This window comes from Anastrepha ludens, chromosome X, assembly GCF_028408465.1.
Source record: "Anastrepha ludens isolate Willacy chromosome X, idAnaLude1.1, whole genome shotgun sequence".
NCBI classification, from domain to species: domain Eukaryota; kingdom Metazoa; phylum Arthropoda; class Insecta; order Diptera; family Tephritidae; genus Anastrepha; species Anastrepha ludens.
The window spans coordinates 38,062,334-38,079,349 of record NC_071503.1 but is presented as its reverse complement, the minus strand read 5'-3'; the positions used below and the strand labels follow the sequence as shown (position 1 = coordinate 38,079,349).

The 17,016-nt window shown below is 40.2% G+C and overlaps 2 protein-coding genes across 2 annotated transcripts; both read right to left on the bottom strand.

The window, feature by feature from the left end:
• Window positions 1-8,575: 8,575 nt before the first annotated feature.
• On the bottom strand, window positions 8,576-9,709 carry LOC128869943 (uncharacterized). Its single transcript, XM_054112542.1, has one exon. The coding sequence runs from the start codon at window positions 9,707-9,709 to the stop codon at window positions 8,576-8,578; it is 1,134 nt and encodes a 377-aa protein (XP_053968517.1).
• Window positions 9,710-9,784: 75 nt separating this feature from the next.
• On the bottom strand, window positions 9,785-10,876 carry LOC128869942 (uncharacterized). Its single transcript, XM_054112540.1, has 2 exons — window positions 10,138-10,876; window positions 9,785-10,095 (listed from the first exon to the last, which is right to left on the bottom strand). Exons 1-2 carry the CDS (start codon window positions 10,874-10,876, stop codon window positions 9,785-9,787), a joined length of 1,050 nt encoding a protein of 349 aa, XP_053968515.1.
• Window positions 10,877-17,016: the final 6,140 nt, after the last annotated feature.

Here is a 17,016-nt window from a genome sequence, read left to right as displayed (position 1 = left end):
TGTTGTTGTTCCCCAATTCGCGCATTCATATCACCAATTAAAATGGGATTAATAATATCATCTTCTAGGAAAGGTGTAATAATATTATTTATTTCTTTCCGCCACGCAGCTCATCTTATATATTTGGGAATCAGTGTATATTCCTCAGCTTCGTTTTTAATTACTAATATATCTACATCAAACAGGGTTTTAAAAAACCATTGATAGTTAAGCGTTTTTAAGTTTGGTTTTACTCCGCATACTTCTTCTTCTTCTTAATTGGCGCGATAACTGCTTTCGCGATTTTGGCCGAGTTTAACAAAGCGCGCCAGTCGTTTCTTTCTCGTGCTAACCGGCGCCAATTGGACACACCAAGTGAAGCCAAGTCCTTCTCCACCTGATCTTTCTAACGCAGAGGAGGCCTTCCTGTTCCTCTTCTACCACCAGCTGGTACCGCATCGAATACTTTCAGTGCCGGAGCGTTTGTATCCATTCGGACGACATGACCCAGCCAACGTAGCCGCTGGATCTTTATTTGCGGCTGCGCTATGTCTATGTCGTCGTAAAGCTCATACAGCTCATCGTTCCATCGTCTGCGATATTCGCGAAACCTCGTTTGGTATCAAACGGCTCGGAGAGGTCCTTCCCTATTCTGACGGCGCTGCTGGTGTTGAGCAACGTCATCTTGCATAGCCGTATTAGTTTTGCGGGGATACCAAATTCAGACATCGCGGCATACAAGTAACTCCTTTCCGTACTGTCGAATGCAGCTTTGAAGTCGACGAAAAGATGGTGTGTGTCGATTCTCCTTTCATGGGTCTTTTCCAAGATTTGGCGTATTGTGAATATTTGGTCGATGGTAGACTTTCCAGGACTTGTGCGTCTTGATGTTGTCCCACAAATGGAGTGACCTACAGTTTTAAGCCGACTCCGAACGGCGGATATTTTTATGAGGAGCTTTTTCATAGCAGAAATACACTCGGAGTTTGCCATTGCCTGCCGAGGGGCGACCGCTATTAGAAAATTTTTTTTCTTAACTTTAGTGTTTTCACCGAGATGCGAACCAACGTTCTCTCTGTGAATTCCGAATGGTAGTCACGCACCAGCCCATTCGGCTACGGCGGCCGCTAACTACTCCTCCTATACCTCTCCCAAAAAGACTAATGCGACTCGAAGGTTTCCAAAATGTATCAAAACCTTTGAGTTTTATCTGCACTTATGTGTGTTTCGAGTAATATGAAAATATCGAAAGACTTGACATATTCAACAAATTCAGGTTGCAATGATTTGTTTTCTAAACCATGTACGTTATAAGAGAGTATATATAGATTAGTCTTGAGCTCTTCACTTCTTTTGGTATATTTTTCATTAATTATGCCTTTACATTTGTGTTTGTTTTCACAAGTAATTCTGGTTTGATTATTTAATTTTTGTGTTGTACAATTTCTTAGTTTTTTGAGTTTATTTTATGTTCTTTCATTTTCAATACTAAATTATTAAATCTAAGGTTTACATCGTCAAATTTAATACCATAAATATTATTCAATACTTTTGTTGCATCGCGTTGTATCCATGTTACGAATTTCTCTTTTAAGTTGAAGTAGATCCTGTTTTACCTCTCGCTTGTCTACGCGTAGGTCGTTCTCAACGGAAATAGCAGAGCCCGCCAGCCAGCTTTTTGATATTCCTAAAGATTGCTCCAACCGCTGCTTCTGTTGAGAATTCCAACTTGACTGCCCTCTTATTGCCTCGTTCATATAGAAGTTTAACCCCTCGAATTGTATTTGCTTCCAGTGGATCTTTTTTACAGCTTTTTCCGGAAACGTTTGGTTCTCTATTCCTTTGAATACGAGGTTCTTTCTATTGCTGTCAAGAATTAATCGGTTTACTTCAGTCTTCTCGCATTTCATTTTAGCTTTAGCAAGTTGACTTCAGAAACCAAAGCTTTGTTTTCTTCAACATTTGCGGATACTATTAATAGATCGTTTTTCGTGGCTAAATTTTGTAAATTTTCTTCTAGCAAATCTTTCATAAGCCGCATTAACTCCACTACATCGAAGTTTTAAACCGACCTCTTTTCTGCATCCGGTGCGATTTCTATCAGCATTCTTTTGGATCGCCGGGTGACATCCCTGCTATTAGCATTAAGTGGTGGTGTTCCTTGCATACTTCCAGGCGACTAAGTTGCTTTTGATTCTTAATTTTATTGCTATTTTTCTATTGTGAATGTTGTTTCTCGTTGGGAGGTTATGTCCACAGCATCAAGTTCTCAAGCTGCCGGAACAAGATTTAGTTCTCTCCCACCTCTCGTTTCGTCGTCAGGTTGGTTGCACTTGTCAAATATACGTGTGCACAGCAGATTTGGCCTTCGTAGATAAGATTAGTTATACGCCAAAACTTACGTTAGAGCCTCTGGAGAAAGAAGTTGCCGCCCTGTAGTGTTGTTCTTCTGCCGCAATTATCAGCAGTTTTTTTCGTTCTTAAAGCTCAATCGAGTGGCCTTGTTATGGTTATATTTGTGGCTGCAGCCTGCTTAGCGTGTGCCTCACCTTTAATTTCAACCGAACAATTAATTACCAGCAATTAACTTGTGTTCACTTTCGCCTTCTCTTTGTTTCCAAACAACACACTAATGATGCCACATCTGGCCCCCTGTGACGTTTTCTTGTTCCCGAAACTGAAGAGGCCCATAAAAGGACGCTAGGATTGACGAGATAAAGACGGCATCGAAGGAGGAGCTGAACAAGATTCGAAGATTATAAAAATCGTTGGCACAAGTGCTTAATATCTCATGGGGATTACTTTGAAGGGACAAATAGATATTAATGAATAAATAAATAATTTTTGAAAACACGCAAAATTCGCGATACTTTTTGAACACACCTCGTATATATATATATAGAACAATAAATGGAATAATATTCCCGCTCAAGTGTTAACCATCAGGAAGATGAAGGAGGGGAAAGGCACAAAAGAGGTTAAATAAATAAAGCAGCTATAGGTTATGTAGGTTGAAAGCAGCTATTCTTTTGTTTAGTATAGTCTAGATTATTCGTTAGTTTGAAATTGTATTTTCACAACGACGGACGTACGGTTTTAAGAGCTATTGCTGATTTCTGTTTTATATGTGATAAGTCACTTTCAGAAGGTGTTTCTGTGAATGTCGTACGTGGTTTACAAACTTTAAGAACTGCAAGTATTGAAAGGAATGATGGACATATAAACTATTTAAATACTTTAAGTTCTGTAAATGTGCATTCCGAGTGTCGAAAAGTGTACACTAGCAAAAATGTTATTGCTGCATCGAAACGACGCACAGAAGTGCTTATTGTGTAGCCATGAGGCTAATGAAGCAGCAGAAAGGAAAAAAAAAACATAAGTATAGACGGACAATAGGTAATGTAAGTACTCTTGCATTCAAATACAACGTAATTAAGAAAGCAGAAGAACGAAACGATTCCTTTGGAGAACTAATAAAGGAACGTATACTTTACGAGTACGATTTGATCGATTCTTCAATATGAACTAAGCCCGTATCCGACATCTTTATTTGATAGTAATGGCATGAGATCTTGATGAAAATAATGTAACATACGTTGTCGATGGTGGATTTCTTCTGCATCGCGTCGTGTGGAGCGAAGATGATACTTACTCCATTATTTTAGATAAATACATTAAATATTTACAAACACATTATGGCTCGAAAATCGTTGTTGTATTTGACGGATATTCGGACTATAGTAAAAATATTACAGCAATGGAATAACAAAGAAGAACTGCAGCACTTTCAAAATCATATGAAGGTTGTTTTGACGAAACAATGATTGTGCCAATCAGCCAAGCAAAATTTTTATCAAATAAGTCGAATAAAAAAAAAAAAATGATCGACATGCTTGCTGAAAAATTAAAAACTGTTAGTATCACATCAAAACAAGCCACAGATGATGCTGATGTTTTCATCACCAACACAGCTATTGCCTTATCAGAACAACAAAACACTGTCGTCATAATAGGAGAAGATATTGATTTGGTCGTTATTTTAATTGGACGTACTCAATCACATCAACGGGAAATTTATTTTAAAAAGTTGGCAAAGGCAATGTTAAGACACAAATATACTCTTCCAAAAGTTTTGACCAATATCCTCGTATTAAAAACACATTTTATTTTTACATGCATTTAGTGGCAGTGACACGACTTCTGCGCTATTTTAAAAAGGAAGAAAAAAAACTGTCATAGAGCATTGGAGAAAATTACCAATTTGGAGAAACTGGTGGAAATATTTCAACAAGAAAACTGCCCAAAATCTGAGGACAACCTTGATTATTTCCGCTACACGCAATTCATCAAATTAACAAAACTAAATAAACCTGTACAATTGTCAACACTTCCACCAACAAGTGTAGCAGCCCGTCAACATATCAATCGTGTCTACTACTAGATTCAAACGTGGCTAGGGAAGAACTTAGAATCTCAAGAATGGGGCTGGAAGCTTGAAAATGAAATCCTGGAGCCCATAACAAAGTTATTACCTCCAGCACCAGCCGAACTACTAAACACAATATTTTGCAATTGCAAAAATGGTTGTGGTTCCCGCTGTGGATGCAGAAAATCAGGGCTACTATGTTCTACAGCTTGTGGCCAGTGCAATGGACAAGCTTGCCTCAACGCTCCACTATATCCAAGTAATCTTGATGAAGAAAGCACATACGATCCTGAAATTCTAGAAAGTTTGGAAATGAATATGAACGATAATGAGGATGATGACAATGAATTGAATATTTTAGAGCGACAACAAGAAGAAGACTACGAAGAAGAAGGTAACTAGCTTCCATTCGCAATTTCATTCGATTCACAAATTATTTTAATATTTTTAAACTCACATTTTAATAAATGCATAACATGCCATATGTAATGATAAATAAAGGTATATCTAAAATATATTTCCTTACTGTCTTTTTATTCCAAAATATAATTAAAATAGATAATCCAGAATTAATACAATAGTATATAGTATATTCGGAATTAACAGAGAGAACGTTGGTTCAAATATCGGTGAAACACCAAAATTAAGAAAAACAATTTTTCTAATAGCGGTAGCCCCTCGGCAGGCAATGGCAAACCTCTGAGTGTATTTCTGCCATGAAAAAGCTCCTCATAAAAATATCTGCCGTTCGGAGTCGGCTTAAAACTGTAGGTCCCTCTATTTGTGGAACAACATCAAGACGCACGCCACAAATAGGAGGAGGAGCTCGGCCAAACACCCAAAAATGCTGTACGCGTACAGCTTTTTATATATATATATATAGTTGAATAATATATGTATATATACCTATAGTATATATAGCAAGTACAGAAATAATGGGCATTGCTTAATAATTATAATTTTTTTTGTCAATAATTGACTTTATACAACGTACTGATAACCGTACCTAACTCACGCTTGACCCTGCATTAGCTCATATATGACTGTACGCTGCGCACTCTTCGCGCTCTACCTCAAAAACGGTTGATCGTATGAAAAAAAAATTTTACAAAAGTTGTAGAGAATTTTATACTCTACAACTTTCATAATAGGTGAAAATATCATTTAAGCAATAGGAGCCGAGATATTCGCGAAAAATCGTTTTTTGTGACCTTTGACCTTCAATATCTTAAGGCGCGGACACAATAGCATTTGTGACTTTTAACACAATATTTAGGGTGACAATACAAAGGTTTTTACAAATTTCCAGCTTATTATCTTTCATTCCGAGGTGAGACCCCTAATATGACTGGGCTATAATAGCTCCTGATGACGCTCAAGCATGCATGTCCTCCAGCTTATATGTGTGCGTGTCGGGTGCATGACGCTAATATCTAAAATTTTTGATTTTCATCAAGCAAAAGCCGACAACAAGTATGCGTGACACGAAGGAAGTTCGTGTGTCACCCGACACGCACACATATAAGCTGCAGGACATGCTTGCTTGAGCGTCATCAGGAGCTATAAAACAGTCGCGGCGGCGCTGAACAGTTTCAACAAAAACTCATCATCAAAAAATTCATTGATAAATTCGTGCTCATATTTCTACGAGCAAAGTACGAAAATAGTCAATATTGGAATATTTCGCGTCGAATTATTTGCCAATATTTGGTAAATCTTGAATTTTTGTTAAGTATGCATCAATATATGTATGTTAACATGTCTTTCTAAATGCTCGACAACCGCAGCTGCTGTGGGTCAAGTGCGCGCATGAGCATACAGTAAGTTGCAAAAAACTACATAAGAGGCTTATAAAAAAGTTCTGTGTCGGACATTTCAATACTAGGACAAACATTTCGAAACAATTATTTTATGTTAACTGAAATGTAGTAGGCAAATAGCTAATTAGTATATTACTTTACGTATGTAGTTCTTCAATTGATAAAAAGTGCACAAAACTTATGCATACATCTGCAAGGTTACAAACTTACTCTGAAATCAGAGTATTTGAAGGTAACTGTCCATACAATGCTGTGTCTATGAATGTGCGCTGTGCCTATGAATGCGCGCTGGATTTCTTCAAAAGTTTTACCGAAATTTGTTTTGCTGTGGCAATTCAACATACGTACACACATCATATATATATGCACATATATGTATATAAATTCACATATTTACATTTGCATATTCCACCTTCCTGTGTGCCTGGTAATGAGGCGTTTTCTATAGAGGACTTTGATTTGGTTGAAGGGAATTGAACAAAGTTATAACAGACAGACATAATATCTATACTATAAAGGTGAATGTCTGTACGTTGTCCGCGCATCACTACGAAACGACAACACCAAATGACGTAACAATTTTTATACATTCATATTTTCACCCAATGAAGGTTATAGGCATGTTTTTATGATGGAACTACCTTCCCACAGCCTCCAGGCCGCGCCACCACTCTCATTCGTCACTAATAATCGAATATTTGCTTAAATTTAATCTAAAGTTTTTCCTATTTCCCACTATTTATAGCACACTCTAGACTTCATAATCCGCATAAGCTTTTCAACTATGACCCATATGCAAAGTTCAAAAACGGTTTGGGATAGAAAATTAATAAAATAATTTTGCTTGATATTTTTCTGATTGGTTGTTTTGATTTTATTCAACGAGGCAAAGCGACGGATGCCGGGAATTGTAATATTATGGTTATTAATAAAAAATTATTTTCTATGAAATTATTGTTTGTAATTCTTATAGAGGGTTTTTCAATAAGGGCGGGTAGATGTTGAAATGGAAATGGATGGCGTTTGCTGTGTGGCATGTAGCGCCGTCCTGCTGGAACCACATGTCGTCTAGGTCCATATGGTTCAATATGGGCCATAAGAAATTGGTTATCACCGTTGTGTAGCGCTCGCTGTTGACGGTGACCGCCTCCCCAACGTCGTTTTCAAAAAAGTACGGACCAATGACGCCGCCGGCCCAAAATCCACACCAAACGGTAACTTTTTGAGGATGCATTATCACCTGGTGAACCTCGTGTGAATTGGTGTCGTCCCATATACGGCAATTTTGTTTGTTCACACAGCCATTCATCCAAAAATGCGCCTCGTCACTAAAGATGATTTCTCGCCCAAAACTGGGGTTATCTTCCAAACGATTCGAAGCCAAGTCAGCGAACAACCGGCGTTGTCTATGGTCATCAACTTTGAGCTCCTGGGTCAGTTGGATCTTGCACAGGTGTAGGCCCAAGTCCCGACGCAAAATTCGCCAAGTTGAAGTCTGCAAAAGGCCAAGTTCTTGTGCACGGCGAGGAATAGACTGCCTCGGGTTCTGCTGTACACTTTCACGGACCGCGGCCATGTTCTCGGCTAATCTTGCGTTCCTTGAACGTACGGGTGTTGGCTGATTGTTTACTGACCCGGTCGTCTCAAATTTGGCCACCAAACGTTGAAAAGTCGACTTTGAAGGGCCACCACGTCTATCGAAAAATGGGCGCAATGCGCGCAACGTTTTCGTTAATGAACACTTATTTTGATAATAAAGTTTTATAATTTGAACGTGCTGTTCAATCGTGTAACTTGCCATGATGATTTGGCATAAACAACAGAATAATAAATTATTGTTTGTAATTATTTTATATACACATCCTAAATCCCTCAAAACTACTCCTACGCGAGCGGGGTCGCGGGTTAAATCTTAGCTTTTCCTATTTCCTATTTATAGCACACTCTAGACTTTATATTCCGCATAAGCTGTTCAACTATGACCCAAATGCAAAGTTCAAAAACGGTTTGAGATAGAAAATCAATAAAAATAATTTTGGTTGATATTTTTCTGGTGGGTTGTTTGGATTTTATTCAACGAGGCATAGCAACGGATGCCGGGTATAGTAATATTATGGTTATTAATTGTCGCGGCTACGACTCTGCGCTGGGTTGAAAGGGTTTGCTTTTAACGCATATGGCAATGAATGGTTTATTCGTAGTTTTGAACCCTTTCTTCCTTGACTGAACGTTATTCCTACAAATGCAAATGAAAAATAGAAATAAAAGGAATACGAAGAAGAATGAGTGCGCAACTTTGGTTCACAAGCAGAGTTGTACTTAATAGTATTAATTCCAATAATTACAAACTTTAAATATCATTTGTCAACACCCCCACCCCCGTGAAGCGATCAGCTTCACCACTTTCCAGATCCAGGACTGCCAATTTAGATACCGCTCGTTGCAGAAGTCCGCCAACCGTACGCACGGCCGCACGCCGAGCCACACCATCTGCGCCAGTGTACACACGCTTAACAATACCACGTCGCCACTGAATCCTTGGCACATTCGGATCGCAAATAAATACTACATCACCTTCTTTAAGAGGCGCGGTTCGTTCACGCCACTTAACTCTTCGGGTTAGCGTTGGTAGATACTCCAGTACCCATCGCTTCCCAAATGCATCTCTTAGGCTTCGTGCAATGAGCCATTGCTTGCGTAATAAGGGTATCTTTTTACCAGGAGAGTTGGCCGTTGGAGTTTTAGGGATATTACCCACGCCAATCAGGAAGTGGTTAGGCGTTAATGGTTCGTCTTCGTCGGGAGAGATGGAAAGATGCGTCAATGGACGTGAGTTTACTATGTTTTCCGCTTCTATCAGAAAGCTTTGTAAGACATGCTCACGTGGCGCTCTTTCTTTTAATGAATGTCGAAGAACCCTTTTAACGCTCTGCACCATTCTTTCCCAAATTCCTCCTTGAGATGGATTGGCGGGGCAGTTGAAGAACCATTCAACTCCCTTGGTTGATAATTCATTTTGTATTAGGTGAGTGTCAAAAACAACAGGAAGACGTTTCGCTTCTTCGTTGGCCCCAATGAAGTTTTTCCTATTGTCAGATCGTAGACGTGTTGGAACCCCTCTCCGATTCATGAAGTTGCGCATAACTATTATACAGGAATTCGTTGATAGATCGTGGGCGATTTCTAGGTGGATTGCGCGCACGGTGAGGCACGTAAACAACGCGACCCAACGCTTTTCACTTCGCCGCCCGATAGTAACCGAAATAGGCCCAAAATAGTCCAGTCCCGTATAAGTAAATGGTCGTACATAGGGCTTCAAACGATCCTCAGGTAGAGGACCCATCATAGGCGCGTGAGATTCTGTCTTCCTGACTCGACAATATTTGCATCCGGCTATTACACGTCGTAGCATCTGCGTTATTCGGGGATTCCAGTATTTCTGACGTATATTGCTTATAGTCGCCTCGTGATTCTGGTGCTTCATTGTGCAATGGTGATAATTAACGACGAGATGCGTAAATATATGTTCATGCGGCAGTATGATCGGTCTTCTGATGTTTTACGGTAAGAAGCTAGCTGCATCTATGCGCCCCTGTACACGAAGTAGCCCCCTGTCGTCCAGATATGGCGAAAGTTGCTTTAATGCGCTGTCATTTGGAATGGCTTTACCAATTTCGATACTGTTGCATTCTGAAGTAAATGATTCCGATTGAACGCGTAGGCATAATAGGTGCTCCGCGGCTTCCAGTTCAACAGCAGTAAGTCCATATTCCAGATATTTTAGCTCCCGTTTACGGCAGCGGTTTATGAATCGAAGCACCCACGCTACTGCTCTTTTTAATCTAAGTAAATTTGAGAAACAATTGTAATCTATAAAAATATAGTTATTGGCAATTAAAGAAAATTTAGAACGGAGCTCTTCGTCTGCTTCCACAAAGATCTCGCTGATGTCTTCTTCAGCAGGCCATGTCTCTTCATCGCGTCTTAGAAAACTCAGTCCCTGTAGCCAGCGAGATTTTAGTGAGAAATCAATACTCCCATGGCTTCTTGTTGCATCATCGGCTGCATTGTCTTTCGTTGGCACCCATCGCCATTCGCGAACTTCACTTCCATCTAAAATCTCTGCAAAGCGGTGCGCCATATACGGTTTGTAGCGTCGATGTTCGCTTCCAATCCACTTCAAGATAGTTCTGGAGTCGCTCCATAAGAAGCATCCTTCAGGGCGTATTTGGTGATTTTCCAATATCAATTTCCGTAAACGTACACCCAGGACGGCTGCTTGCAATTCCAAGAGTGGAATGGTTACGGCCTTCAGTGGAGCGCACTTCGTCTTCGCACAAGCTAACGTAACACCAACTTCACCAGTCGACTTTCTTGACCTCCAGCAGGCGACAGCAGTGAAGGTCTCTTCGCTAGCGTCAACGAACACATGCAGCTCCAAATCTGAAGGCGCACCATGTGGGAAGTAGAATCGCGGCACACGAGATCCCGCTACTTTGTGCATCTGCTGGCGCCACCTTTCCCATATTATATTCACATCATTTGGAATGGGCTCATCCCAACGGACATCACGACGCCATACTTCACGCATAAGAGATTTGGCTGCAACAGTAAAGGGACTTAAAAATCCCAACGGGTTGAACATTGACATAATAATACTATGAATTTCCCTTTTTGTGGGACTCCTTTCGCCTGTGATTACTGTTTATTCAATGCGATGGAACTTCAGATTAAATTCAAAATTATCAGTTGCTGACTACCAATATAACCCAAGAACCTTCTCTGTGCTCTCACCGACTGCGATCTGTTTCGTTGCCGTACTACCACTTAATTCTTTAACTACCTTCTCTGAGTTCGATACAAATCCACGTAACTCGAATCCACCATCGCTGTGAATGTCACGAACCTGCTTTGAGATATCTATGGCCTATTCAATTGCATCAACACTGTCTACAAAATCATCAATATAATGATGATCAAAAATAGCTTTAATTGCACGAGGATGACTTTCGTAGGCGCACCACGTTCAGCCTCATGACATATTGCGCCCAGTAAGGCGAGCACGCGACGCCAAAAATCATCACTCGTATCTCGTACTCCTCAGGTGGCTTAGTATTTTCGCCATCACGCCAACTCTGTGCACACCTGTCTACTGGCTGTATAGCTACCTGGTGGAACATCTCTTTAATATCTCCGCAAACTGCAACTGCACGTGTTCTAAAATTAAATAAAATCGAAGGTAGTGATATGTAGATATGTGGGAGGTACCATTTCCTGGATGAAGTCATACTCGATTTCCTGGGCGTAAGCTTTCGAGCATAGCATTTACTTAGGTACCCATCGATGATCTCTTTGTACGCGGTTGCGATCGTTTCGTCGTTTTCATCTTTCTCTCAATCCCTTCAAGCCTATGTAGAGCAGCCTTATAATTATCAGGCAGTTGTATGCTGGCGTCCTTCCATAATAGCCCTGTTTGAAATCGACCTCCCACTCGTTTAGTTGTGCCTTCAAGTAACATCTTAACTCTGACGTCATCATTGCTTTCGACAGGTGGCGAAGATCTAACGCCAAGACTTTCAATATTGAAATAGTCGAACACAAGTTGACGCATGTCTTCTTCCTCTTCCTTTTCTTGGGTACGTAAAAAAAGACAAGAGCGGGTTGCTAACGACGCGCGACTGGTTGGACCAAAAACTACCCACCCTAGTTTAGTGTTGCAAGCGTACGGACCTTGCTCACTAACCCCTTTTATGTCAGTCGGCAAGCCTAAGTGTGCATGATCGATTCCAATTAAAAGTGGAGGCACAGCATCAAAATATGGCTGGAGAGGCAGAGACGAAATTGATTTGTCACTACTCTTTAAATCATCATGACGTAAACTCTGCATGGGCAAACCTGGATTAGCTACGGCATACACGTCGCGCAGTAGGTAGCGCTTATTTTTTCCAACACCGCTAATTTCAATATTGAAAACCTCAGTCGACTCCTGGGCTGCTCTTCCTCCAAACCATTGTATATCTATCGAATGTCGACGACCGCGTATTCCTAACTCCTTGGCCAAATCACTGTCTAACATCGTAATTGAAGAACCTTCATCCAATAGGGCGTACATATCGATGCGCTTATTATCGCCATACAAGGTTACCGGCAGCACACAAAAGAGCAGCTTGGGTTTAGTGCTGCTAACGTTTACGCAGCTCAACACGTTTCCTCGTACGCCACCTTGTTCTTCCTTTAATCACTTCCCGCGCTTCTCCTTTAACAGCTTTCTGCAACCGCTGATTGTTTTCCAGATTAGTGTAGTTTTACATTGAATTCGATTGGATGTAGGCTGTATAAAAAATTGGCCAGTCTTCTGGCTCGCCGCTAAATTCGGGTAAATCTTGCAACTTCCGTGGTACTGTTGCAGAATTGTTTAAAAATTAAAAATTGTTTAAGTCATTTGTTGGCATAGGACCATGAACTATACTGTTATAATTATTAAAAACAGGGGGCGAAATTATCGACGACGATGTAAACGGCACGCCAGAATTACCTAGTGTAGCGTGTGTTTGGCCCTTTATTGAATACGTTGGCGCAAAGACGGCGCTCGCAGTTAACGACGGCAGCGGAAGAAAACTATCACCGTTTTCAGCGCCTTGCTGGCCTGGCAGCATGGCAGCGCTGCTCGTGATAGTCGACGTCGCGAAATGTGCATAACTGTTTATGGGCGATGGCGTGATGTTATTTGTTGTTGCGTTAACCGACAATTTTTGCATACGTGAAGTACATGAAAAATTTGGGAATTCATACGGGTATTGTTGTTGTCGTGGCGGTGGATGTAGCACTATCTAACTTTGGCAGTGGCGGTTTTGTTCACTTAATCTTACCTGTGATTCGTCTAGCTGTCTTTGAAGAGTGGCGATTTGTTTCTGCATTTCCAATCTTAAACTTAAGGATTCTGTGACGTTTGTATACGTGCTGGCAGCAGTTGTGGCGTTGGTATGCGTGGTGGCGGGGGAATTAGGCTGAACTTCACCTAACTCTGGTTCTAATTTGTTGAGCCGAGGACTGCGGCGTTTTTCTATGGTTTCCTCCGGATAATTCATTTAAACGGCCCCAAACTTTCACTCTTTTACGGCAGGGAAAAATACGCAGTTAATCTCAAATAATTAAGACTGCGAATAAAGATGTCGCGGCTACGACTCGGCGCTGAGTTGAAAGGGTTTGCTTTTAACGCATATGGCAATGAATGGTTTATTCGCAGCTTTGCACCCTTTTTTCCTTGACTGAACGTTATTCCTACAAATGCAAATGAAAAATAGAAATAAAAGGAATACGAAGAAGAATGAGTGCGCAACTTTGGTTCACAAGCAGAGTTGTACTTAATAGTATTAATTCCAATAATTACAAACCTTAAATATCATTTCTCAACATTAATAAAAAATTATTTTCTATGAAATTATTGTTTGTAATTCTTTTATATACATATCCTAAATCCCTCAAAACTACTCCTACTCGAGCGGGGCCGCGGGTTAAAGCAAGTATGTATGGATATTGTTGGATCACCCTTTATGCTTAAATAACTTACACCTAATTAACACTCAATATGTACAAATAAACATCCACTCATTGTAAATTTGCATACGTACACACACACACACACACATAGTCAATATTACTTATTATTGCTCTCTAATTCTCTTTTAGTCTGATAAATCTTTCGCTTGTAAATAATTAGCATGAATTTCAATAAATGAGTCTGGTCTTATCGCTCACATCAAGCAGTTCATTACAGTCTTTTTGGTTCGCAAGTGATTTCGCAAGTTTTGCATAGACACATACATTTTGGATTTCGTTACTCTTTTTGTTTTTCACTGCGCAAGATATACACCCCCAATTTTCTCGGTTTTTTCGTCATCCAAGAAAAAGGCTTCTTGGAACAAACAGATATATTATATTTTTGGATAGTTTTGTCTCTATTGAACTTTGCATGTGTATTTGCTGCTGTTTAATTTGACCAGTTTAGTATATTTCTATTAACTTGTGGTGGAAAATATGTCTGTGGTGAGCTCCGCGCGCAAAACGAGTACCCCTCGAAATTCCATACGTTCCTGTCATTGAGACTTCTCTATACATAAACGTTCTCTGACGTCTGCTCCTGGAAATGTAGAGACTCTGCATATAGTTGAAGCAAAGCGTTTGTTTAAAATAATGTATTCTATTTGATTTCTTATAATGTTTTGGCTATTATTCATAGGACATTTCCAAGTGTAAACTCTTCTAGGTGGGAGACAGAAGCATGTAATTGTAATATTCATCCGATGCTTCTGGCAGAACTGTATCAGCATGTCACCTCTTTCATTCCTTTCTCCCAGTCCAAAATTTCCCACAATTCCATCTACTTGTCTTTGACCTACTTTAGCATTAAAATCTTCTTGTATGATATTGATTATATTTCATGATTGAGTATATTTCAACAATTCTTCGTTTTCTGTATAAAATTCTTCAATATCTTCTTCGCTCTTATCAGCTGTGGGAGCATAGGCCTAAACTATGTTAATATTAAGCGGTTTGGCACTGATTTTTAGTAAGAGCGTTTTATCAGTTGTGGAATCCATCCAATTAAACATTTAGCAATATCTTTGCGAACAATCATTGCTACTCCATTTCTATGGCTTTTATTTTGGTTTCCGGAATAATAAACGGTTGTGTCATTCGTTTTAAATTCATCATAGTTTGCCCACCACTACTCAGATATGCCCAAAATGTAAATTTTTTACCTCTTCATTTCTTGAATAGTATTCGCCAGCTTTCTTGCTCCATATGGGCTTCGCACATTTCGTGTACCTAATTTTAATTTATGTTCATCGTTGGTGTTACCTCCGAGGATTCTTAGCACCCTCTTTGTGCCAGAGACTGATGGCCTCATAATATTAAGACTTGTATTCATGATTTTCAAGGAAAGCATATTTCAGTGGTTTTCATTGCCTTCTGAAGGGTTTAAAGTTTTCTTTCTTAATTTTTAAACCGCTCCACCTGCAGATCAGGTTGTTTACAGCCGCCCAATATGAGGACAGACGCTGTCGACTGTTGGTCCGCAAGAGGTATTTCATTTCCCTCCTACCACCCATATCTGGGAAGCATTCCCCTATCCGCCCCCTGGGGACGCGCCCTCTAGGGGTTATAGTCTCCCCGAGGGGAGGATTATATATATATATATTATATAATTGGCGCGTACACTCTTTTTGGGTGTTTGTCCGAGCTTTGCCTTGCTCCAGAAGTCAAATTCTTTGAGTTATTAAGTTCCGGCAAGAACGTCGGTTCGAGTCTCGGTGAAACACCAAAATTAAGAAAAACATTTTTCTAATATCGGTCGCCCCTCGGCAGGTAATGGCAAACCTCCGAGTGTATTTCTGCCATGAAAAAGCTCATCATAAAAATATCTGCCGTTCGGCGTCGGTTTGAAACTGTAGGTCCCTCATTTTGCAACAACATCAAGACGCACGCCACAAATGGGAGGAGGAGCTCGGCCAAACACCCACAAAGGGTGTATTATATATATGGGAACAATCTCGTTTTCTAGCAATACATGCCTTACATCCATTTTTTTTTATTGACCTTCGCACTGTATCCGATAAAACAATGGTGTTTAGAGATGTTTGCAATACAGTAGCTACATCCGGAGCACTTCCGAAAGAATTTTTTTCTATTGTTCTCTTGATAATTTTGGAATCTTTGTATTACCTTTAGGACTGCTGCTTTACTCCTCCTGATGGTTTCCCCGTTTTCTAAGTATGATTTTATAGCTTTATGTATGCAGAAAACAATTTTTCTCTCATCCGATGTCAATTCTTTTCGGGGCATGAGCGAAGCCATCATTGGTCGCCTTTATAACTCGACAAGATGATTTGTCTATCCTGTTCTTTTCTTTCTCTTCTTACTTTACAAAAAGTAGCTGAACAATATATTTGAGTGGAAATGTGGTACCAGTACTGGCATAATAATTTCCGTTCGAGATTTTAACTATGTTATTACTTATTCAATGGTGGCATTCAAAAATTTATGAGTTTTGACTGGCAACTTGGAGCGACCAGGCTATCAGACGTTTTCGGCGTCAGACCTTCATTCAACCTACTAAATTTAACAAGGATTGCAGAAAATGAACAAGTCTCCATTCTTGTGCAATGTTTTGGCTTTTCGATCACTTATGCTTATTCTTCCCCTACCACTTCTTTTTGTTTTTTATTTTCTGTATTGATGTCACTGCACTTGGGAAGGCGTGTGCAAGCGGAACGATCGAAATCTTATTCGAAAGATAAATCCTTCAACTAAACTTTTTACAAATGCCTTGAAATACAATAATTCTAAATAAAAAAGGTACTTTATTTTTCGCGATTTTGTAAGTCTAACGCCAGGCCCCTTAACACCACAAAACTAACAAGCGCAACAAACAAAAGGAAGAGAACTTGGAAGTTTGTGAAAAGTCAGTAAACGGTTTCGTAATATTGAGATTTATGTCTGTGTCTTCCAAAAGACCTCAATCGGCGAAAGTGACACCAACGGAAGCTACCGAGTCCTAAACTGTCTCGCTCTCGAGGTAAGCGGAGAAGGCCTGTTAATGGCCGATCCACGGCCCCTCAAGGTACGAGCGCGGTCTTAGCGCCAGTAAATGTGGTGGGAAAAGGTTCTGCTAAGCCACGTCCTGATCGGCGCCTCGACAAAAAGTCCAACCCAGCTGTCTGCCCATCGAAATTTTCGTCAGTGGGGGATGGCGAGCTGGACCTTCGCCCAAGCTCATCCGAGGGTGCG

Coding starts and splice junctions, on each gene's coding strand:
- LOC128869943 (XM_054112542.1), bottom strand. CDS start 9,709: ATGAAGCACCAGAATCACGAGGCGACTATAAGCAATATACGTCAGAAA.
- LOC128869942 (XM_054112540.1), bottom strand. CDS start 10,876: ATGTCAATGTTCAACCCGTTGGGATTTTTAAGTCCCTTTACTGTTGCA. Junction 10,096..10,137: donor GGAAGCAGACGAAGAGCTCC/GTTCTAAATTTT, acceptor ATATTTTTATAG/ATTACAATTGTTTCTCAAAT.